This window comes from Enhydra lutris, unplaced genomic scaffold (assembly GCF_002288905.1).
Source record: "Enhydra lutris kenyoni isolate GAN:26980312 unplaced genomic scaffold, ASM228890v2 scaffoldscaffold16, whole genome shotgun sequence".
Lineage (NCBI taxonomy): Eukaryota > Metazoa > Chordata > Mammalia > Carnivora > Mustelidae > Enhydra > Enhydra lutris.
This window is the reverse complement of record NW_019154100.1, coordinates 34,670,035-34,694,215: the sequence shown is the minus strand read 5'-3', so window position 1 is coordinate 34,694,215 and position 24,181 is coordinate 34,670,035. Positions and strand designations below refer to the sequence as shown.

The following is a 24,181-nucleotide window of genomic DNA, read 5'->3' as shown; positions in this document are numbered from 1 at the left end:
CAACACGGATGGGCTTGAAGGCATTATGCTAAGTGAAATATATCAGAGAAAGATGATTACTGTATGATTATCACTTATATGTGGGATATAAAAAAGCTAAACTCATGGAAACAGAGTAGAATAATTGTTACCAGGGGATGTTGCTGGGGAGATGTTAGTCAAAGTATACAAACTTCCAGTTGATTCTGAAAGATTTAATGTATAGCACAGTGACTACAGTTATCAATATTGTATTATAGACCTGAAAGGTGTCAAGAGAGTAGATCTTAAATGTTCTCACCACAGAAAAGAAATGGTAATTATGTGAGGTTGTAGAGGTGTTAACTAGAGGTGTTAACTAATACTACTGTAGTAATCATTTCATAGTATATAAACATAGTAAGTCGTCACATTAAGGGCGCCTGTGTGGCTCAGTCAGTTAAGCATCTGCCTTAGGCTCAGGTCATGATCCCAGGGTCCTGAGATTGAGCCCCACATCGGGCTCCCCACTTGGTGGGAAGCCTGCTTCTCCCTCTCTCTCTCTCTCACTCCCTCTGTGTGTGTTCCCTCTCTCACTGAGTCTCTCCCTGTTAAATAATAAACAGATAGATAGATAGATAAATTAAATAAATAAATAAAGTCTTTAAGAGACAGTCATCGCATTATACTCCATAATGTTCTCTGTGAATCATAGCTCAATGAAGCTCAGAAAAACAAGAAAACCAACTTCACTATTTGTGTGTGTGCTGGGTCCCAGACATCTTTTATGCATTTACAATCAAATATGCAAAACTACTCTTTCTTTTTAGTACAGGTCACTACACATATTTTTCTGTATTTTGATTTTTCTGTTTAATATATATCCGATTATTCTAAGATATGAACTCTGTAAATAAAGTTATGAGGGTTTGTTCTTTTAAAAAATAAGTGGCATTTCAGTGGATGATAATTTCAAGAGATTGTGGAATGCTGGAGATTATTTTTTCCAATATGGGAATTAGATAAACCTGAAAAAGTCCCAAACACCATTTATGTCAAAGTTCTTAAGAGCAGCAAATACATGATTACCTCAGGGGTAAAAATCTCAAATTTAGATAAATCAGATTATTTGTTTCTTTTGCCCTTTAAAAATAACCTCTATCATATTTACTGTACTCCTCTGGTTAATCACTGTGTTTCTCCCAGGAAATTAAGTATCTTGGATCTTACAGGTCAATGGGCCTTCCTGGATCTAGGAAGACCTAACTCTAGAGTGAGTTATTTGAGCTGGAGGGAATTTGAGTGCCACTCCACAACTACCCACTAGAGGGACCACGAGCTCTTCTTTCCCCTTCTCTTCTGGCTCTTCCCTTTCCCTATTTTATTTCAGCCTGCAGGAGGTCTAGATTAGACTAATCTTGCTGGTTAATCCTTAACAGCTAAACCCAGAACTACACTTTGACTTTAAGCCATCATAATTCTTCTAGGAAAGATATGTATAACCCTTTCAAGAGCTCAGGAGAAGAACTTACTGAAGTCTGCAGTCCCATTCCAAAATCAGGTGTCCTCTTGTGTTCAATTTTAATCTCATTAACGAGTTTGCCATAAAAATTCCTTGAGTTAGGCTAAAAACCAATATACGTACTCTGTGTATAAACACAGGAAGTGTATTATATGCTAAAGTATATTAAATACTATTTACAGTCTTGAGAGAGATCTTCAATAACATTTCATTGTGTTGAAATAAGCAAATCTGTGAGATGAGAACAATTTGAAATTTAGGTTCTCTTTTATCCTACCACAGCCTCCGAATACAAATACCTAAGACACTACTCAGTACAACCAGTGTTTTGCTTTTAGAGAAATAAGAGGAGATATTGAGGAAAGACATCAGATCCTCTGGCCGAAGAGATTTCTCAGCTCGACAGCTAACCATGGCTCACAGACTGAGGTCCCTACTGTTTCTGGATCACAGGCAAGGCTAGGGAATTCACAACTTCTGACCTCAAGCCCCACAGTGCTTTGATGTACCACACCTCTAGGGTGACTCTAGGTCTTCTGTCCCCAGGTACAGAGTACCCCAGGTACCTGGTAACAATGCACCTTCGAACCCTATAAGCTTCTGGACTGTCTTCAGATGAAACACTGGAAAGCACACAGAGGCCTTCTCCTTCATGACCCCATACCCCCAGGTAACATACCTATAAACTGGGATTCCCAAGCACCGAGGCGTTTAGGGGTTAAATAAATGACTAGATTTGTCAGAGAAAGCCTAGGCTTTGAGAACATGAACATACTGTATGTTATGTTGAGGATGGGAACTGGGGCCCTTGCCTCCAGGGTCTATCTGGAAGCTGCCTGTGAAGGCTCTTGGGTCTGAGGCTCCCATATATTCACTGAGCCTAGTTGGCCTCAGCACTGAAACTACTCAGTCTGCATGCAGGCCCATGAGACCCCCGTGTGGTAAACGTGAGAAGATCAAACTTCTAAAAAGTTCTCCAGTAATTTAAAATTGAATAAGTGATGAATGATGTTCAGAAAAATTCCGGAGGAAAGTTCCACAAATTCTCAGAGCTCCAGCTGTTAACCAAATAGTGAGGATTTACTCAACATCGGTCTTTGAAACCTGGTCTTGTGTTCAGTAATTAAAGTCATGAAAAGACCCTGGCGACATCAGCAAGCCCAGGGCTCAGACACTTAATCCAACAGTCACAGTAACAATGCTTCTGCTGCCTGTAAACTCTGAGCCTTCGCTTGCTCAGCTCCCGCTGATCTCCTACAGAGACTTGGTACTAGTCACAGTTACTGTCCCCACTGAAGGAATCTCTTACCTAGTCATTAAAAGCCACACTGAAATCCTAATCAACTACCCTAATCAACATTTCTTCTTGATGTCCTATCTTTAGTATTATGTATAGGAGGCTCAGGCACATTTCTAGGCACTTAAAGTCCCCCTCCCCCCGCCCCAACAACACTGATGTTTCTCAAAGGGTGAGACTCAGGGCACCTTCATTGATTCTGCTGGGTCACAGGCCAGACCTATCAGCGCTCTATTCTCCGACTCCCTGGGTTAGGGCTAAGGAAACTGCTTGCCAGAAAGCTCCTGGGTGATCCTTCCATGTACCAGAGTGGGAGGTCCACTGCCCCAGTAAGTGATTGTTCTTGTTCCACAACACAGTCAGAACACTTTAGAACAAAAAGTAAAGGGAAGGCCCGGGAAATGCAGTTCAGTGTGGCTGCTAGCTCCCAGCAAATTTGTGATATAGCTGGCCTCATCCTGGCATTTCCTCACTCACTGGCCTTGGGTTTTAGAGTTAGTGGTGGGGGAGTGGGGTGGATTTTTCTAGCCAGGAAAATTCATAGATTCCTTAAAGCAGTGAACAGGGACAGTATCCTGTTGGCCCTTCTTTCCAGAGAAAACCGTCTCTGGGATCTCTGTTTAAAACCACCACCTCAGCCTCTCAGAGTCCAGAAGGAAGAAACTGCCACGGGAAACACATGGGCCTGGGCCCAGGGGCCAGACACCTTCCTCCAGCTGCAAAGTCAGGCTCTGTCCAAGGCGGTGGCTTCTATGTGATCACACAATGCCGGCCAATTGTGCTCGCTCATCACAGTAAAACCTGAGTCCTTGCTGCTCACATCCCCCCCACATACACTTAAATGACTCACCATAATGGAGGTCAGCAGGGTGCCTAGGCATGTCCCTCTCCCAACACTGCCCATTGATTGGAGCCCAGCCCACTCAGTAGACACTAACTGTTAAACATCCCACAACCACAAGCACCAAGGGAAACCTGCCTCATATGGTTTGACCTCAGACTCGGGAAGGCACAAGCAGACCGGAAGGTCTTCAGAGGCTTTGTCTCTCTCCCTCTTGTCCCTCCTTCCCCGGCCACTGGGAACGACTGCCACCCAAGGACATGGTGCTGTGGAGACAAAGCCCTTCTTCCCGATGCTCTTTCACAGACATTTGAACTTCATTGCTCTAATGGGCCTGAACTGTCCATGTTACCAAACCCAAACAGGCCACAGGCACCCATCAGAGAAAAAGGGAGGAGCTGGAGACACCCTAGGAGGCAAGAGTCAGAGGTCCTAGGATGCCCCAGACCACCCCACGGCCTTCAAAGCTTGTCCTGCACCTGCACCCTTGGCCTGCAGTGGTGAGGGGACCTGGCCACCCCTGGGGCTCTCCCACGTGCTTTCCTCAGTCTGTGTGCTGCTGGGGTAACACCAATGCCTAGGTCACCCTTGGCTACTCAGCCTCCAAGGTGGTTTCCAGGAAGCTGGAAGACCAGGCAAAATCTCCCTGGCCTGTCCCTTTGGCATTAGTCCCACCTGCCTTTGTCAAGGCCACTTATTTTCCACAGCCCTCTGTGTCTGCTCGACATGTCCCAGACCAAACGTCCTCCTTATCCCAGGGAAACCAGAGCCCCTCCTGTCTTCCCTTCTCAGTCCCTTAGCTCCTTCATCTGCAGGAGGAACACGGACAGTAGAACCAACCTCACTGAACCTTTCTGAGAAATAAAGCAGTTACAAGTGTCAAGTGCTTGGGACAGTAAGGAGCCAGTAAGTGTGGACAGGGATTATTTATAAGCAAGAGCCAGTTTAAGATTACTGAGTGCTGCTGAAGCTATGAATTCCTTTCCTTTGCAGGCAGACCCCTTGGCATTCTCACGCCATGGGCACTCACCTCCCAATCCCACAGACGGCGGAGACTCCTGCCAGGCGGGGTTCTCACTCACTCCTGTCTGCACGGGAGCATCCGGGGAGAACTCAACTCTTAGATCTAAAGAAACACAAAGAAGTAAAGGACATCCCTCTGGCTCTGGAAGAATACAGCCCGCTCTTGAGGGCCATGCCTATTTTGCTTCCTTTGACATCTTCCAAGCAGTAGTGAGGGAGTCCTAGCCTGGAGCCAATTATTTGTAGCACGGAAGGGCTTCTGTCTGCCCCCACCTTCTGCCGCTAAGTCTGGGGACAGTGAGGGATGGGGCTGGTGCAGCGGAATGGAGAGATGGTCCCCAGGGCCCTGCTGACAGGCTCCTGCGCAGAGAGAGGAGGGGAGCTCTCTGATCACAGCATCTCTGTGGGACAATGGTCATGAGAGGAAGGTTCCACTGGGGCAGGAGGGGAAGGGCTGTGGTTGCCTGTGGTGCTCCAGGATAGAGGGACCCAGGGAGGATGGCAGAGCTTCCACTTGTCCCCTGGGACTTTGCGGGTCCCTAGCACGTAATTCCTTCACATCTCCTGCCCAAACCCACCTGCCAGAAACCGTTGTGCATCAGGGCTTTTCCAACTGGGCTTTTCCAACAAAGTGGGTTTGCAGTAGGGCCCTTCTCGAACAATCCTGGAAAGCAGGGGAAGGAAGGAAAGAATGGAGAGGGAAGGAAAGGAAGAATGGGAGAGAAATGTCCCATCTGAGGACAGAGCTGGGGATGGGGTGGGAGGGAAGTCTGGAGAAAGTGAGGATTTAGAAAGAGTCCAAGGGGTGGGGATCAGATAAAGTCCATCCAATGGACTGTGGTTCAGCAATAACAGGAAAAGAGCTATCAGGCCACGAAGAGACACAGAGGAACTGTAAATGCAGGTTGCTAAGACAAGCCAACTGGAAAAGGCTATAGACTGATTGCAACTATATGGCCTTCTAGAAAAGGCAAAACCAGGGAGACAGTAGAAGGACCAGCGGTTGCTGGGGCGGGGCGGGGGGGGGGTGGTGATGAACAGGCAGAGCACGGAGGATTTTTAGATCAGAGAAAAGTGGATATATGTCTTTATACGTTTGTTGAAACCCATGGAATGTACAAAAAGTGAACCTTAAACTATGGACTTCAGTTAATAATAACGTATCAGTCCTGGTTCCTCAGTGGTAGCGAGTACACCACACTAAGGCTAACAACAGGGAAAACTACCGCACCGCGAGTGTGGGAACTCTGTGCTTTCTGCTCTGGTTCCTTACCAACCTAAAACCACTCCTGAAAATAACATCTATTAATTAAAGATGGCAAAAAAAAAAAAAAAAAAAAAAAAAAAAAACCAAGAAAAAAAGCAAAGCAAAATAAAACCCAAGTCAAAACCATCCCCCCTAAAGCAAAAACCAAGAAGTCTGTGGCTAGAACAGCAGCTCCCTCTGCAGACAGGCCTGCCCCGCTGCGGGCAGTGCCCCCTCCCTGCAGACAGCCCTTCCAAGCAACTGCTTGAATGTGAGGAGCCAAAGCCAGGACCTACTCTGTGTCTGAGATGTGGCTGCTGCCTTCCACTCCACGCCCCCTCCCTCCCTGCCTCAAACGGAGTGACCTTCAGTGAGGTCATTTAATTGGATTTCTTTTCCTTTACTTTCACGTAAGACTTGTCTTTCCATAGTTTTGGTGCAAAAGCCAATCTGGCCAAAAGGATTTGGGGCAGCTGGCTGGTGAATCCTGGTGAAGTCTGCTCTTTAGATGAGGCAACAAAAAATGGTCTGCTTTGCTGGGAAGCATCCTTTCCTTCCTGCCATGACCTTTCCTTCTAACTTGAGTGCTTTTGGTCCAGGCTCATTCATGTCTCCAGTGGCACAGCCTAAGCCCAAGAGAGAGGCACTACTCACCCCACCTCCCCCACTGGAGTTGGTCCCTTGGAGAGGCCCGGCCAAAGCCCAGGCACCCCCAGAGTACCTGGAGGACCTCCTTCCTGGGCCCACGATCAGTGACGCTCCTTGCAGCCGGCTGGTCCAAAAGACGGTCATTGGTGGAAACAGGCGTCTGTCACTGCATCTGGCCCCAGCCCCAGCCACTGGGTTCACACTGTGTGGTGACAGCAGTTTCTGGGTACTGGTCCACACTGGGTTTTCAGCGTGGAGGGAGGAATAAACCCTTGGCTTCTGTGGTGATCTGGAACAACTTATCATTCAGGCTCAGGACTCACACATTCGCTATCAGTGTTGTTGCCTTCGGGGCATTGGTGCTGGCAAGCACAGACTGGACATGTGGGCACGGGCTCTCGGGCTGGGTTTGAATCCCATCTACTTACCGGTTATGCGACCTGCAGGAGGTTAAGTGTTCTAAGCCTCGGTTTCTTTGGAAATGGGTGTTATAATCTGGTCTCACAGGAGACCTAAGGGAGAACCATGCCAGCAAAGGAAGGGATACCTTGTGGCTGTTAACATGGGCTCATCTCCCTGCCCCCGCCCCCAACCCCCACAAAAATGAAGCCTCCCTCAATACACACAGGCTTAGCTTCCTGTGGATCTAGAATCAACAGTCCTCAGAATCACCGTAGGGCAGCTCTGGGCTAGGAACCGGACTGAAAATTGAAGTGGGTGGGGAGGGAGGGAGGAAAGAGGATCATTCTGGAATTCTTGCCCAGTGCAGGGAACCGACACTGAATGGCCAGAGACACAAATGACGCTCAGGGGTCAGAAGACAGAAAACAGGCTGGGAGGGAGAAGGTCATAGGAAGATTTTATAGTAAACTCAGGGGGTCGACAGGGGTGTGGGAGGCATCTCTGCAAAGTAGGGGGTGTAATCGAGCAGTTGCCTGGACAACAGCCTCACAGAGGTGCACAAAACACCCGTAGGCAGGGGACCCACCCCTGGGACGTTCACTGCAACCAGGCACGTTCATCTCTGTTTATTTTTTTCAAAACAAAACTAAAAATCACCACTCAAAATATCTGAGAAGAGTGCTCAGCTCAGTCACAGTTAAAACCTTTATGCAGTCTGCAGCCAGAGCGTCATGGACCGGTGGTCAGAGACGAGCGCTTCTGGCACGGCTCAGACCCGGCCTAGCAGCCTAAGACCAACCTCTCCGGCCCCATCAGCCCTGTCACAGTTCTGTGCATGCCGCCACCCAGGGGCGGCGGCCGGCCAGCCTGCATCTGCAGGGGTGGATGGTATCCCCAGATTACAAGAAATCTGGGTCCCCCACTGTGCTTCTGATGGGACCTCCCCCATGAGAGGTCCAAGAACGTCCACAGAGAAGGCAGGCAGGTCGAGGCCCAGGGGCTAGTGTTGTCAGGCCCAAGACCATGATGCAGTTCTGGCTCCGCGTCTTCACCTGGAAGGGTGGATTCCCCTGCCTGGGGCCCTCCAGACTCAGAGGTGGAGAGACCTCTGGGTGCCGTCATCGCTCGTGCTTAACGTTGGCTTCACTTCGCTCCAAGGTGACCCCGTTGCCGTTCCGAGGGCCTTCCTTCTTGTTCCAATCCTTTTCAGCATAAAACTCAGCAAGCACGGGGCAGTGCTCAGAAGCCACTCCGCCCCAGGACCAGTTATCGGGAATCCAAGGGTTCGTGAGGCCTTCTCTCACTACGGCCCAGTGACCTGGAGGGAGAGGGAAGAGAGACCCTGGGATCAGGCCTGGGGCTGGCTGGGGCCATGGACCGGTGGGTGGAGAACTCTGCTGCAGTGGGGAGCCAGGATGCCTGGTTAATACCCCTCAGACACCCAGCTTGCCGGCGCAAACAACAGGTTTTGGCCAATGTGATCTTCTGGACAAGCGAAGGCTTACTGTGTAGGCACCGAAGTCCCCCGGAGGCTGGGCCTCCCACTCACTGCCATACCCATCGGCCTATGGTTGACCTCCTCCTCACCATACACCTCTTCTAATCTGAACAACAAGAATAAATTTCTGACGCAGGGTCAAATGTCTCTCAAAGACGTGATATCTCATTGCTGTTTTGATTTGCATTTCCCTGACAATGAGTGATGTTTGAGTGTCTTCTCATGTACACAGTGACATTTTTTCCAAAGAAGTCCTACAAATTGCCTATTCAGTTCTTTCACTCCTCCCCACACCTGAGTTTCTAGAATTTCGCAGCAAGGAGGCCGATGAAATCATTTCTAACTTCCTTCTGGCCCTGTGTTCTCTTTTGATGACAGCATGCCCTCCTGGCACCCTGGGCAGCCTAGGCAGCCTGGGGCCAGCCTCTGGCGAGCAGCGCCTTTCCACAAACCATGTCTCACTGAGTTGGATGATTGCCACTCCTCCTGAGACCCATTCCTTTACCTGCAGACCCGCCCCCAACACAGTCCAACGGGAAACCAACACCCAGAGAGAGGAGCAAGAAGCTGGTGATGCAGCCTGGACTGGAAATTCTTTTTTTTTTTTTTTCTTTTTTTTTTTTTTTTAAAGATTTTTTTTTTTTTTATTCATTTGACAGATAGAGATCACAAGTAGGCAGAGAGACAGGCAGAGAGAGAGAAAGGAGGAAGCAGGCTCCCCACTGAGCAGAGAGCCCGATGCGAGGCTCTATCCCAGGATCCTGGGATCATGACCTGAGCCGAAGGCAGAGGCTTTAACCCACTGAGCCACCCAGGCGCCCCTGGACTGGAAATTCTGCTGAGGAGTTCAGTGCTGGCTGCCCAGGAGGTGCTCCCAGGCCAATTCCAAAATGGGTGCTTTCACAGATTTTAAATGTCTCACTGAAGTAGAATATGGATAACATGCTGGGACTTAGCAAAGCGGCCAGGCAGGACAGAGAACCACAGTTTCTGTTGTTCATCAAAAGACACTGCCTATCACTGCCCTGTTTCTGACTAATATTTCCTGGCCCACAGTCAGCTCGGCAGGCTACTGGTTTGGGGGCTCCTGGGGCTGCTTTGCTGCTCTGAGATTACCCACCATACCCTGGTCCTCATGAGGTCCAGGTAAAGCATGTCTCCCATCCTACCACGATGCTCTGAGATGTGTCCGCTCGTCCTCAATGGCAGCTCGTTGGGGCACCGACAGCGCTTCAGGAAACCACAGGCCACAACATAGTGCCTGAATATGAGGAGGCTTGAGGAATGCTTGCTAAATGACCAAGTGTCCTTAAAATTAGAGTAAGGTATGGGCTCCTCTCAGAACTGGTACTCTGCCGGCCTATAACCAGGTTTGCCCCTACTGAAGATCAGTGAATGCCTTTTCACCATTTTCATGGCCCCCTTCACTCCTCAGAGTGGCTGTTTGAATGATGGTTACAGAGGAGCCTAAACCATATATAATCCTGTAAATCACCCACAGAGGACATAGGAGAACTCCCGACCAGAGTCATCAAACCAAAGGATCTGGGACGATCAGTTTGGACAAGTCTCTCTTACAACATTTCTGAGCAGGAGAAAGACCGAGGGACTTCTGCTTTACCTGTGAAGACCTTCTTTAAGCTTTTACTGATCCAGATGTTGTCTAGAGACTTCGAGCCTTGGGGATTCTTGGTGCTGATGTTGGTGAAGGTGTGCGCAGGGACCAGGTGGTAGAATTTTTCTTTCCTCAAGATATCACAGTCACTGCTCTCAGGACCCTGGCCGAAGTCCCCTAAAACAATCATGTCTTTTTCTCCTGCAGGTGGAAAGAAAGAGAAGCAGGCATTTAAGAGGTGCTGGGAGGTCAAAACAAAACTGATCACAGCCCACAAAGTGGGATCTCGATTCTCTGATTGGACTCCGTGGGGTCAGGAGTGCATCTATCTGGTTCTCATTTTTCCAATTTTTCTAAATACCTTGTGCAACCAACAAACAAAAAAAAACCCCAAAAAACAAAACAAAACAACAACAACAAAAACTCCAACATGCTCACAAGACTTTAAGAGCAGATGAGTAACACATCTGGAAAAGGGGAGCTAGAGGATGCAGAGATCATCCCTGTTCCAGCTCATGTGATCCAAATCTCGTGGCAGAAAAAGCCTGAGGGTCTTGACTGGATATTTCATAAGAGCTTGACAAACGTTCATTGGGCGCAGTGGAGAAAACCATGCAAAGATACAAGATGGTGGCCATCTACATGTCAAGGAGAGAGGCCTCAGGAGAAACCACCCCTGCCCACACCTTGTTCTCAGACTTCCAGCCTCCGGGACTGTGAGGAAATACATTTCTATTGTCTAAGCCACCCAGACTGCTGTATTTTGTTATGGTGGCCCTAACCGACTAATACAGGGCCAGAGTAGAAATGTTTTCTCTTTACAGTACTTTGAGTATTTCTACCATTGTTTGATGTACACTAGAGTAAGTGGAATCATCACAAAGTACTTCCCAGATGGAGCAGACATTCCAAGAAGACACTGGACCCCAGCTAGGCTCTTGGATTCCCATTATCTTTGCCTAACCATCACTTCCTGTCTCCAGGTTCCCTCAGGGAAGCCACATTATTGTGGGAAGCAGGGTTTCCGTCCTAACTAGCAAGGGAGGCTTTGAGGAAAGCAGTTCATGAATGACAGCCAAAGGTATCTGAGACACTCAACAAATTTTTTTCTTGAACGCGAATATGTGGCAGCAATAATGGCTAGAGGCAAAGAAATCTGAAGTGAAATAACACAAGCCACCAGCAGAGGGCACTCGGGCACTGCAGTGGTCACCCCCACCGCTGGAGGCCAAGGGGAAGGAAGACTCTCCCGCGGCCCCACTGTGTGATGGTACCTCCACGCCACATCTCAACAACCTTGGTGCCCAGAGCAGGGCAAGCTCTCGCTGTCTTGAGAAATCAGTGCCAACCTCAACAGGAAAGCAGACCTCAGAACTCCTACCCGACTGGTCTAATGCCCATCCAAGAGGCCTCACCTGGTGCGGGCCCCTCTCCATAGGTAAGGAGCTAAGTCTCTGAGAGGCTGAATGGCTCGCTCCAATGCATTAGACCAGCCCTCAAGTCCCTGGCTCTTCACAAAGCGCTAGAAACAGCAGAGCCACAGGGACATGGGTGGTTGCTCGTCACAAAATCCCCCATGCCTGGAACAGGGCCTGCTGCCTGGCAGACAGTCGATAAACACGTATGCAGTGAACTCATGAATGAGGCGTAAGGAAAACCCCAGAATGCAGATGGACTCTTTGAAAGGAAAGAACGATGCTATATTTATTAAATGACAAGAAAAACTGAAGGTTAGGAGAACAGAGGCAGAACATTACTCACAATAGGAAGTGTTCATTGGGATGCACACCTGAAGAAGTCTGGGCCAAAAAGGCAATTCTGAAACCAGGCGAGACGCTGGTGTCAAAGGTCAAAAACCCCAGCTCTGTGTAACTTCAAGAATGAAAATAACAGCTCCTTTTCTGAATGGGCACATCTGGGTCCCCCACGACTTCTCTGCTTTCCGTTAAATTGGTGGCACTGAGGACATCAACATGGTCCTTGCCTCTGAGAAGAGGAGGCCTGAACCCTCCGAGAACACCGTCCGCCTGGGGTTCCCAGGGATGGGCTCCTTGGTTCTCAGGAGTGAGGGGAGAATGCCTGGGGCTGATTTCCTCAGATAGTGACAGATTTGCAGAATGCCAGGGGCAACAGCAGGAGCTGGTCCCCACTGAGGGATGGTCCAACCCAGATGCCAGGCATTACCGCGCACCGTGTTTCAGTCTAACAGAGTTCACAGAGTGAGCCTCAGGGGGTCTGAAAGAAGAACACTCTGACAGAGGCCTGGCACACATGCTCATGTCAACCCAGACACACATTCCAGACAAAGGCAGAAAGGCCCAGAGTTTGCTAATCAAATCGCTTCTGTTTGCTCTGATGCAAGGCTGTAGAATAAAAAGCTTTGTCTTTGTTTTAGCTCCGCCACCTCTGCAAATAATGGATTTGCCCCTGCACCTGGGGCAGGCTGGAGGGCTTCCAGAACCCCTGGGTCTGCTGTGTCACCCGTTCACTGGATATCAGAAACACAAGGGCGCAGGGAACAGGAGTCACCATCCATACCTGGACAAGCCAAGGTGAGCCAGGCTGTAGGTCAACAGTCCCCTTGGCAGCTTGGTACAATGACCTGCTTACTCTCTAAGTGTCAGGAAGAAGCAGTGAGACATTACCAGAGAAGTTATGAACCGGAATTCCCGCTTTCTGCTTCTACATACAGGCAAAGAAGGGCTTGAGGTGGAGAATGATAGAAATGTCCACAGATTTTAAAAGCCATCAGGTCATCCTTTTTAATAGGTTAGAAACCAGCTGTGTGTGAACAATTTCCCACAGGGATGCTTCTTGGATGGGGTATCTTGGCTTAAACTTTTTTTTTTAGCCCCCCAAACTCCTAAGTAGAATGTTGGCCACAGCACATCCTGGTTCAAATGTAAGTTGTCTATCAATGTTCAGAGCAGCATTCCTCCCAACAGCCACAAGATTGAAGCTGCCCAGGGATCCATCAGCCAGCGAGTGGATAAACGAGTGGAAATTCAGTAGAGACAGACAACAGAATAAATAGTATCGGGCCTGAAAAAGGAAGGAAACTCTGACACAGACTACACGATGGATTAACCATAAAGACCTAATGTAAGCGAAGCCAGCTAGAAAAGGACAAACACTGCCCAATTCCAACTTAGCAGAGGTACCTGGTGTAGCCCAATTCAGAGCCAGGAAGGAGAAGGGCGGTCGCCAGGGACTGAGGATGGGGGCAGCAAGGAGTTCATGCTGAATGGGCACAGAGTTTCAGTTTGGAAAGAAGAAAATGTTCTGCAGACGGATGGAGGGCGTGGTTATAAGACTGTGTAAATGAATTTAACACCACGGAACCGTACACTTAAAAATGGTGAAGACGGTCAGTGTCATGTCGGATATACTTTACTACAACCAAGACACCTTTTTAAGATGCAAATTTATAATATGACCTAATTATTTTTATAGCCGGATGCTCATGAATCACCCATGTGAGGGACTGATCTAGCATGCAGTAGGCTTAGAAAACTAGAGAATATCGGCGAGCATGGAAGAGAATTCCAGAACTCCAGCCAGAAACCCTCACCTAGAGAAGGGCAGGGCTCTGAAGAACCCCACCAAGCTGACAACAGCCCAGTCTTCACAGCAGCGTCAACGTTTCCTTCCTGGTAAACCCTGCACACAAGAACTTTCTGTAAGGCTGGGCCAGAGCTTGGACCCAGAGAACCAACTCCCTCCCAAAGCTCTGCTCTTCTCAGTGTTCTGGTATTTTCTGAGTCAGTTCTTGCCTGCTGAGCCCCTACTATGTGCCTGGTTCATCCACAGACAGTCACCGTGCCCACCGGGCACCCCTGGGAGGTGAGCACCGGCCATCCCCCGACCAGACAGGCTTCAAGTGGTGTGGGGTGGCTCGTCCAGGTCCTACCACTATGAAGGAGCAAAGATGAACAACCAGATTTGCTGAGAGCACCAGAGCTCCTTCAGGGTCACCTGCATCCCACCAGGAAGAAAAAGCCTACATGTGCTCTTCAGGACTTCCCCAGTCCCCTGTCACCCATGGTCTCTCTCTCACAAGACGAGCACGTGTGAATCTGCAGGTGGTACCCCCACGGGGGCAGCTGAACCAGGAGGACTGGTCACGAGGGAAGGTATCCTCCCTTCCTCCCCCCACAATCTTTCCATCAAAGGGAGGCTAGAAGGGCCCCAAAGCTGATACCACAGGACATGTGTGGTAGACCCGCCGAGACAGATGTCACCATGCCCAGGGATGGTGGTCTTCTGTGCCCTCAAGATACACCACTGCCGACAGCCGGGTCAGCCTAAGGGATGGAAGAGATGCTTGGAAGAGGCCACTCCGTGCCTGCCCTTCAGAAGTGGGAGCTGTGGGCCCAGTCACGGAGAAAGAGCATTTCCTACCTTTCAGGGTTTCCTGCAAGGTCTGCACAAAGCTGGCCAGGCGGTGGCTGTCGCTGTGATTCCTGCTCAGATTCTCACTCCCCGGCAGGATCAAGGCTGCCAGGTGAAGGTTCACAAGGGTCAAGTCGTTACTTCCCACCTGAGGCGAGAGGAGACAAAGCAGCAGGCACAGGCTTAGATGTCCCTGTTTCCCGTGTTCGTGACTCCTCACTTACCAACAGCTTCTTGCTCCATGCCGACAACGGCGAACGCAGACCAGGCTGGCTTACACCCCCATTAAGGTGGTTCAGGGTTGGATTTTTTTCCTGAGGCACCCGGAGGACCGAAACCGATCTTGTTTTGTCAGTCCACCACCACCCCCACCCCCACATCACATCCCCTACTCCAGCTGGGGGTCTGGAAAACCAGGCACATCTGGAAATGTCAGGTTTGGGTTTTTGTTTTTTTCCTTCTAAGCAACGACGGAGAAGGAGGCAGCGGCAGTTCTAGCAGCTGGTTGTTAACCAAGACTGGGTTTTTACCCTCTAGGGCAGGCTGAGGTCCCTCTGCCAGGAGCCTCTTCTGGGACCCACTTCCTTCCCCAGCCCACCCACCCCTCTGCCTTCTTTTCCCTCCAGAGACTGCTCTGCCCTGACGCTCACTTTCTCCGGATTTCAGATGTGTCAAATGGGGAAGGTGGCTGAATCTCGGTAGCACAGGCTATGTCCAGTCTGCACCCCCAGGGTGCGTGCCGCGGCGGGCAGTTACAGGAACACGCAGTCAGAGCTGGTCTCCTGAGTATGGCAGCATTGCTCAGCGGCTCAGGGTTTGGCAATCCCACCCTTCCGTTTGTCATGGCAACAAACACTAAACACTGCTAGGGAGGAAGGGGGTATAGGGGGAGCCCCTGGGAAGTGGAGGCTGCCAGTTTCATCTTACACATGTGACCCTGGTTTGCCCACCCCCATCCCCCCCAGCCTGGACGGCTCTCAGCAGCGGTGGCTCTGACCACAGAGGAATCACCATGAGGCCACAGGCTGGGAAATCCAGCCTGGCAGGGGGCTGAAGGCCTGTCTACGCACTTTGAAGGATCTGGGCCAGCAAATGAGGACACGGTAGCATTTTCTCATTGGCCACTAGAAGCAGCCAGCCTGTGAGAGACACTGGTTGGTCAGGCTGTGGCCTCGTCAGGTCAGAGCAAGCATCACCACTTTACATAAATGAGAAACCCAGTGTGGTGTGAGGGGGACCTAAAGATGGTAAGTGGCTGATTATCCACCTCAGTCTCCTAAGCACAACCTGCAGACGCCCCAGGTGTGTGGGTGCACACAGAACCCCAACAGCCATGCAGCGAGGGGCAGGAGCTAGGGCTAGATCCCCACCAGAGCCAACGCGGTGCCCCAAACATGGGCTGCCCCAGCAAGGGGCTGCCAGAGAACACGCTGTGGCTGGAGGGAACGCTCAGGCTCCAGAGCCCCTCTGGAGCACACAGAAGGGGGGGGCTCAAACACCCAGCAGTGGCTTGCTAGGCTCTGTGCCGGGAACCCACTCCCACCCTGCCCTGTGATTTCACTGGGAAGTGCCCGGGGTCTCAGGTCAGCTGAGTGCCGACTGGGTAACCTGCCGGCCTCTTCTCCCTCCTGAGTGTTCGCTGTTCAGGTACACTCCCCCGGGATGGGGGTGGGGAGTATCAGAGAGAGCCCTCAGATCAGTCTCCCTGCTGTTCCCCCTGTTCTCCCTGACCCCACAGCCCAGAAGCTCCTTTAGAATCCCCTCTGAACCCAGTGACCCCTTGAAGGTGAGCCCCTTCCCCACAGTCAGGAGAAGGGGTCCCCAGACAAGGGCTGCTGTCCTCTAATCCAGTGATTTCCAAATGTCAGAGGGATGAAGAAGCCCTAAAGGTGTCTTTGAAAAATGGGCCATCCCGGGCCCTATCCCAGAAATTCCGTGTGTTTGGGGTGGGGTCCAGGAACCCCTGAATTTTTTAAGGATTTTATTCATTTGACAGAGGGATGGACAGAGAGCACAAGTAGGCAGAGCAGCAGACAGAGGGAGAGGGAAAGGCAGGCTCTCTACTGAGCAGGGAGCGTGATGTGGGGCTCAATTCCAGGACCCTGGGATTATGACCTGAGCCAAAGGCAGCTGTTTAACTGACTGAGCCCCCCAGGTGCCCCAGGAATCCCTGATTTTAAGAAAATCTCCCCAGGTGACTCTGATGTGTGTTGGGTTTGGGAACCAGCCGCCTGCTCTCCTTCCTGCCCAGACGCCAGAGTTGTCAGAGTCCCCCAGAATCCTCTTCATTCCTGCCCTGGACAGGTTCATCAGCCAAGGGAACCCCAAGAGTATGTGCTGACCTGACCGTGGGACAGAGTAGATGAGGCAGCTCTGGATCACAGTTTAGAACGGGACCACCACCCCCCCCAACCCCATTTTAGAAGTAGACCTTCACAGCAACACAAATGGTACCTTGAACCGTGCAAGGTACGGGCTGGGCCCCAGCGGCTTCCCGTGCCCATTACCAGGCGAATTTTCCTGAGAGCTGGCGTCTCTCAGCTCCACACCGGCCGTGGCATCCCACAGGAATCCAGAGAACCCAGCCCCCTGCAGGAGAAGAAAAGGCATCACTTAGTTTGGAGACCAGTCTCCTTCGTGGAAGGGCTCAGCCCCAACCTGGGGGAAGAGGCAGGAGAAGCAGGGAGGAGGCAGGGGGACTCTGCACTGGGTCCTGAGATCATATGCGCAGGGACTGTTTCTGAAACACAAGCATACGCCAAAAGCCACAGCATGTTCCGCCCTGCCTGCTGCCCCAGATTTCCCATGCTACCAATTTGTTTTAGGTGTAGCCGAGGGGGGAGGGGCTCTTATCTTTTGGGGAGTGAAGGGAGGGGAAGCCCAGACTAAGCAGAGAGTCATCTTCCTAATCATCACAACCCATGAGATGGACACTCGTACCCCTCTCCACCAGGCAGGGACTCAGCTGCTCAGAGAGGTTCAGTAACTTCCCTAAAATCCCACAGCTGGTAAACAGCAATGTTGAGAATGAAGCAGAAGACTCCAAAGGCTAGGCTTTGCTTACTGATAAGCTGCAGCTTCCCATCACCAGTACCTGGCACCTCGTGGATCCTCCATAAATACTTGCTGGGTGGATGCAGGTCAGCGCTAGCAGTACCCACGATTCAGAACCGGTCAAGGGCATTCTGCGGGTGGACGGGGCCCACACAGGAGCCTGCAGCCCCGAGATGGAGGTCTGTGAGTGTCAGCGAAGGGGGGGGCAGGAATGTCCTGGGGCCTGGTGCTAGCTGCCACCTTCTCTCGCTACAGATGGGCCATTGTCAGTCTGTCTGCTTCTCGCTGCTGTCCCTTCTGGAAAGAGGGAAAAGCTTCCTCTCCCCACTCCACCCCAGCAGCTGGAGGAGATCAGAGATGGGCAGTAGGATCTGTGGCATCGCTGGAGGGGCCAGCAACACTTACTGCTGAAGGAGAGGCAGCAACCCTGAACAGCATTAAGTGGCCTCTGCTGAGTCCCCGACACCGCACGGTCCCAGCGCCATGCTTTGCTGGGCTCTGCACCTCCACTAGCCCAACTCGAGGTGAGGAGGGAAAGAATCAACAGGCAACCATGTTTTGCAAACTGTGCATGTTGAGATTTAGAACCGCAGGCCTGCCTGCCCGCTGGAGAGAGCCCTAGTTTAAGAACTGGATGACCCGGATCTCGGGGCCACCTGTGTCACTCCACCGTGGGGGCACGGAGCCCTCTGTTTTTCTAAACTTGTCTCCTTGGGTATATAGTGACAGAAATGGGATTTGCCCCTTCTGCTGTGGAGGGTCGTCTTCCCATCTACCGATCCCCAAACAAGGTAGGACACAGGTGCTCAGCCCCGCTTCAGACCCTCCCGTGGCTCCCGGTGCACCCTAGCCCCTGCCCGAGGAACCCGCCAGCCAGGCACCTGCCTGTTCTGTCCACCCTTCACACCTGCTCACCTGTGTGAGCACCGGCATTTCTGGGAGCCTCTCCCGATCCCCTGGACCCAGGCAGCCCCTGGCTCGGGAAGAACTGGCCCACCCCCTTCCGGGGCAGCCGGAGATCCCGTTAGAACCACGGCGACAGCTGGGTGCCAGCCTGACCCCACCATGTGGCCACCGGAGGACCTTGGGGCAAATCGTTCAGTCTTACAGAGCTCCGTTTTCTCATCTACAGAGACGCCCCTCTGGCTGTAGGGCGAGGACTGGAGACCCGAACAGAGGTACCTGATGCCATTTTAGGCATTCGGGAAACGATGTTTGCCATGGCCACTTGCCCATGGTTGTCCAGGTAGAGGTGGAATGTGTGCAACTCACAGATTCAATTTGTTCAACAGCATTTAAAAACATTTTCGCTTATCTGTCCATATTTAAAAGTCTGGAAAATTCACATTAAAATCTAGATATCTGCATCTTTTGAGAGACCGGGAGATTTGTCCCCACGAGGCCCTCCAGCCTCCATGGCAGCAAGGCCCTGATGAGCCAGCCGCTCCCCGAGACAGGTGCATGGACTTCTAGCTGGCACAGCCCGGCCAGCCTGCCACCTCCTGCCGGCCCCGCCAGGCCTGGCCTGTGTTCAGTTAATGGGGCATTTCAATAAATCCTATACTACCCAGTGACTGGCTGAAGGAAGTAAAAACTGCTCCCGTTTTAGAGATGAAGGAATTGAGGCTGAGAAGTTGCAGTGGCTTGAACATGGGTCTCCCTCCAATTGCACACCACCCTCCAACAGCCTTGCCACCCTGACCTGGAGTAGGGTTTCCCACCTTGTGCCTCCAGCCGGCTGTGAGCTCCTGAGGGAGGGGCCCCATCAGCTCAGCATGGATTCTCCCCCTGGACTTGCGAGGACTACAAACAGGCAGGCCTGGGTCCCTGGGTCTGTGTTTTTCACTGATGTGTATCTGGCATGTGGCACAGTGCCTGGCACGTGGGAACATTTCTAACAATTTCTCAGCGGATAAATAGAGGGACTAGGAGAGCCTTGTGACCCTATGTACGGATAACATGCTATTTTTTCCTTAAAAAAAGGCAAGGTGGAATTATTTCTATATGGACTGAGAAAGGACAGCCATGGGCTACAGAGGTAAAGACTAGATAACTCCCAGTTTGACTTAGTTTCCAGCCTATGGGGAAACAGACACCGGCTGCCAGCTATAGGAACCATTTATAGTCCTAAACATAAAACCCAGAGAAATCAGATTTACATCACATTTTTAAGTAGTAGCTTTAAAAAGAGAGTTTATTGTCCATAAATGAGAGCTTAATGTCCATAAAATAGTTCTAACCCAGTATGTATAATTTAAAAGCCCCATGTCTCAGTATCGCTCACATAAATGCTATTCCTGTGTATTTATAAACATGTGAGGTATACTAGAAAGAAAAAAAAATACGACATGCGCATTTATAGAAAAACTATGTACTGACAATTTCTGACTCATGATGAACTATTGGAAGTCCATTTTAAGATCAAAACCCCATTAATATCAGACATTCCAAGTGAGTGAAAACCGGCCGTGAATCTACCTGTACGAGTGACAGGTACCCTTTCCACAATTTACCCACAGCCACAGGGGAAATGCCAGCAAAGAACATTCAAAATGAGAATCTGCTCAAAATGTCCACAGAACATTTCCATGCGCACAATTTCTACCACTGAAAGCAAATGCTTTGTGTATGAATTGAGCAAATCTGAAGTTTTCACTCAATGAACAATGGGCTCTCCACAAACTTGGCAGAGGATGGAACTGTGGAGACGGGATTAAGAGGACAAAGGACAGAAATACCCCTTTTGCAGCCTTGGCTTCCAGACAGGATTTCTCCTCTCCTCCCAACACCCTAAACTCCCATTTCCGTCTGGGCAGCGGTCCATTCCTGATCTAAACATGAAACAGGAACCAGGGCATTTTGAAATGAATGGCAAAGAGCTAAGAAATGTGCAGAAACACAGAATTGCATCAAGGATGCTGGCAAAGGAAATTTGCAAATGCCTGTGATTAGGGAAAAAGGAGGTTTCAGTAAGATGCAGACAAAATCCAGGTTTTGCAGAGGGAGGGTACCTTCTGGAGCTGAGTGGAGGGTATCTCAGCAACAACGGCCTTCCAGCATCCCCGGGGCCCCTTCCACTTGCGGATGTTGGGCAGGATAGGCTGGTTTAACTCCGCACAGAACTGCAAAGACAGAGCAACAAGTCGGTGTGTGTTCTTGCCCAAAGCTCCTAATAGCTGGTGGCAACCAGAGGGGCCAGGAAGTGCCTGACCCGGACTCATCGGCCTTATTTAGAGATTTTCGGACTTTCTCTGTGTTCTTAGGGATTGTGAAGACCCAGAGGACTCAAAAGCCTCACAATTTAAAAAAGCAAACTATAAAATATACAATTATCACCTGGCGGGCTTAGTTAGTTCATAGAAATCAATTCTTTCTGTAGCATTCTCGTACAAATTGCACAAAACAAGCAGTCAGAATCCTTTTTAACCTTGTAAAACCAGTGGCTTCAAGGTCCTGGGGGGGAGGGGGATGTGAGAGGGGGTCCAGATTGGTATCAAATGGGGTGGGAGGAAGGAAGAGGAATTCAGTGTCTTTTCTCCCTGGAGGCTAGCTTAGAGGTGGAAAAATGGGCCCCCAGCTTCACCCCAAACTACCATACTGTTCACTTTGACGCTCTTTGGAGAAGGAAGCCTACTACCATGGCTGCTGCACTCCACCTGTGTTCTCAGGGTCTGCTTCTTTTTGCTTATGCGTGTTCCACCAAAATGGCGGACCCGTGAAGCCACTGGGTCACCAAGGCCTAAGAAAACTGCCCAGGCCAAGTCAATGGGGAGTTAAGAAACAATGAGGAGTTAAGAAGCTATTTCAAAATATGTGGATCAGTTCCTCCAACTCTCACCTCAAACGCAACCCACACTCGGGAGGATTGTTCTTTTGAGGAGTCCCCACAATGTGTCAGTTTTTGAGGTGCTCCAACATCTGGCTCTGCCCCTTTCTGGTGACACCATCTGTCTGTCCCTTTGCTTCTTGCACCTCGGAGCAACGCCAGCCCCCTCTTTCTCTCTCTGCCCAGCCCTCACCACTCTCTCCTCTAGGAGCTGCCCTTAACTAGTCTTACTTAACTCCTCAGCTTTAGCTTAAACCTCTGTCCCCCACATCTGGGCCTGCAGCTCGGATTTCTCTCCTGAGGTTTGAACAGTAGTTTAACAACCCTTTTCACGTTTCCACCTGAAGGTCTCCACGAACCACAAACCCAGCAGGTCACAAAGAGACAAGCCCATCTCCCTTCTCCTGGTCCCATTCCCATCTCCGGTCCTCTCATTTCCATCCTTGCAGCTACTCCCTCCCCTCCCGGGTCCTCTCCTCACTGGGCCTGGCCCACCTATTCTACTGTCATACATGTCCTGAGCTCCCTCTCTCTATTCTCTAGTCCCACGGCTGTGGCCCGTTTCAGAGTCCCATCTTCTCTCGCCTGGGTCAGCAGCATAGCTGTGAAGTGCTCCTGCCTCCCTCCATCTGTCCCTGGGGAAGCTGTGATGGCCATGCTCACATGCTAGCCCTCTGGTTCTTCAAGTGTGGCCTGGGGCCCATGAGCTTCAGCCTTACTTGGGAACTTGTTAGAAATCCTCTGGCCCCATCCTAGACCTCCAGGATCAGAACGGCAAGTGAGGCCCACCGACCTGTTTTTAACAAGCCCTCCAGGTGATTCTGATGCCCACCAAGGTGGGAGAGCCACTGTGGCTGCCCTGACCTCAGAGGCATCCCCCCCCCACCCCCCGCCCCCGCACGCAGCGCAGAGGCGGGGGCAAACAGCTGTCAGCCATCAGTCCCGCAGAAACAGTTCCACCGCACAGCGCTGCGTTCCTGGCCCTTCCTGGGAGGGCCCTCACTTGGCTTATGCCTCAGGGGGGAAGAGGGGGCACCCCTCGCCGGGCAAGGGAGGATGCGTGACAGGAGGTCTACTCTAGACACACGCTGTTCTCGGGGTTCTGTGCTGACAGGTAGGCAATTAAGTGTCTGTCTTTTCCTGACCACAGGTAACATAAGAGCAGGGACTGTTCCCAAGCCCCCTTTATCAAGCTCACCTGGCACCGAGCATGGTGCCCAGGGACCCTCTCTGAGCATCTGCTGGTGAACCAGGGAACCCCGGGGAGGCCGGCACGCCTCAAATCCGGGTATGATGAACACTTCTCCTTGCAGCTCCTTATCTAAAGAATTGCCTCAATTTGAACCTGACCCTGAGTTTGCCTGAGAGGTATTCTCTTTGGGGTTTGGTCATCGGGGCTGAGTGGCTGTGGCCAGCGCTGTTCTTAATGGGGCCTTCATCGCAGATGGGTCCCCTTGGCCAGATGGTCCTGGCTGAAAGCCATCCTCGGATGGGAAATGAAGCCCTTTGGAAAATGCAGCCGGAATGTATTGACGACGACTTCAGGGATCCAGCGAGGAAATGCACTCCATGAAGGATCTGATTTCCTGCTGGGGAATCATTTGCTTGCTGAGTGATCACCAGAGCCGAATCCGAGAATCATTAAAAAGGAGAGCAGCTCCTAATGCCCGGCTGGTGCTTCGCCCCTCCCCACACGGGAGTCCCGCGCACCTGGCTGCTCCCCCACTCCACGTGGGGAGTCCCGCACCTGGCTGCTCCCCGATCTCCCAGGAAGCAGCTGGGGGATGGGGCTCTATTTTTCAAAAGCCCCATCAGATGATTAGCCAACCAGCCAGATTAGAGAGCCCCAGTCCTTGGGGGACCCCATCACGCTGGAAAGAGCTATATGTAGGTGCTACACATCTCACGTTTCCTAACCCTCACAGGACCTTCCAATACCTCAAGACACTCGGAGCTCCAGTTCACACTGCAAACGCCAGCCACCAGCTCTGCGTAAACATTTCGCCCTCCTGGCAACGCCCCTCTGATCGGAAGGGTTAGAATGTGAAGACGTGGCACGGGCTGGCACTGTGCTCCGTGCTTCCCACTCTTCGAGATTATGGCCTTTGGGGCCTCGAGTCTGCTAATCAAAGTGGGATCCTCAGGTTCGGCTGGGAACTCATTAAACAGGCAAATTCTCAGGCCCCGCCCCAACCGACTGAATTAGAAACTCTGGGCTGGGGCCAGGTGATCTGCATTTTAACAGACCCTGCAGGGGACTCTGACACAATTTAAAGCTACTGTTCTTGGAAAGACATTCTCCTTTCGTTTTCTACCTAAAAGCCTTTCTTTAGCAGTTAAACTCCTAAGAGATTTAAGGAACCGTAATTCCTAAACCTTAAGGGCCACCTCTCCTTCGTACATCTGAAGCCTTGATCTTGATTACCTCTCTCCGCCCACACAGTCAGATGACCCGCCCCTCTGTCCCCTTCTTCAGTAGTTCTTATGTTATCGGACACACTTCATAGTTGAAGGAACCGGGAAAAAGTTGTTGACGGCTGGAAGCCTTCTCTGCCCATCTGCATGATCAGTGCTAGGTGAGCCGGAGGACTGTCCTCTATTCCTAGGGCTAAGAAAACAGTTGCCAGTTAACTTTGTCGACGGCACTCCTGGTTTGCAGCAAAACTGAGGAGCACCTCAGAGATTCTTGCTACTCAGAGGAGAAAAAGATTAAAAAAAAAAAAGATTGTTTCGACTTGGAGCGTGGTCGTCCATGGACAGGCAGCATTGACCTCACCTGGGAGTCTGTTAGAAATGCCAAGTCTCGGGGCGCCTGGGTGGCTCAGTGGGTTAAAGCCTCTGCCTTCAGCTCAGGTCATG

The 24,181-nt window shown here is 51.0% G+C and overlaps 1 protein-coding gene across 1 annotated transcript in view; it reads right to left on the bottom strand.

Moving 5' to 3' along the window:
* Positions 1 to 7,583: 7,583 nt before the first annotated feature.
* LOC111147327 (endonuclease/exonuclease/phosphatase family domain containing 1) overlaps positions 7,584 to 24,181 on the bottom strand; it is a 109,996-nt gene continuing 93,398 nt past the window's right edge. The window contains exons 4-8 of the mRNA XM_022503317.1: positions 20,508 to 20,618; positions 16,897 to 17,031; positions 14,452 to 14,590; positions 10,057 to 10,251; positions 7,584 to 8,255 (exon numbers count right to left, since the gene is read on the bottom strand). Of these exons, the coding sequence (XP_022359025.1) occupies positions 8,056 to 8,255; positions 10,057 to 10,251; positions 14,452 to 14,590; positions 16,897 to 17,031; positions 20,508 to 20,618 (780 nt within the window). The 3' untranslated portion in view covers positions 7,584 to 8,055. The remainder of the gene's footprint in view (positions 8,256 to 10,056; positions 10,252 to 14,451; positions 14,591 to 16,896; positions 17,032 to 20,507; positions 20,619 to 24,181) is intronic.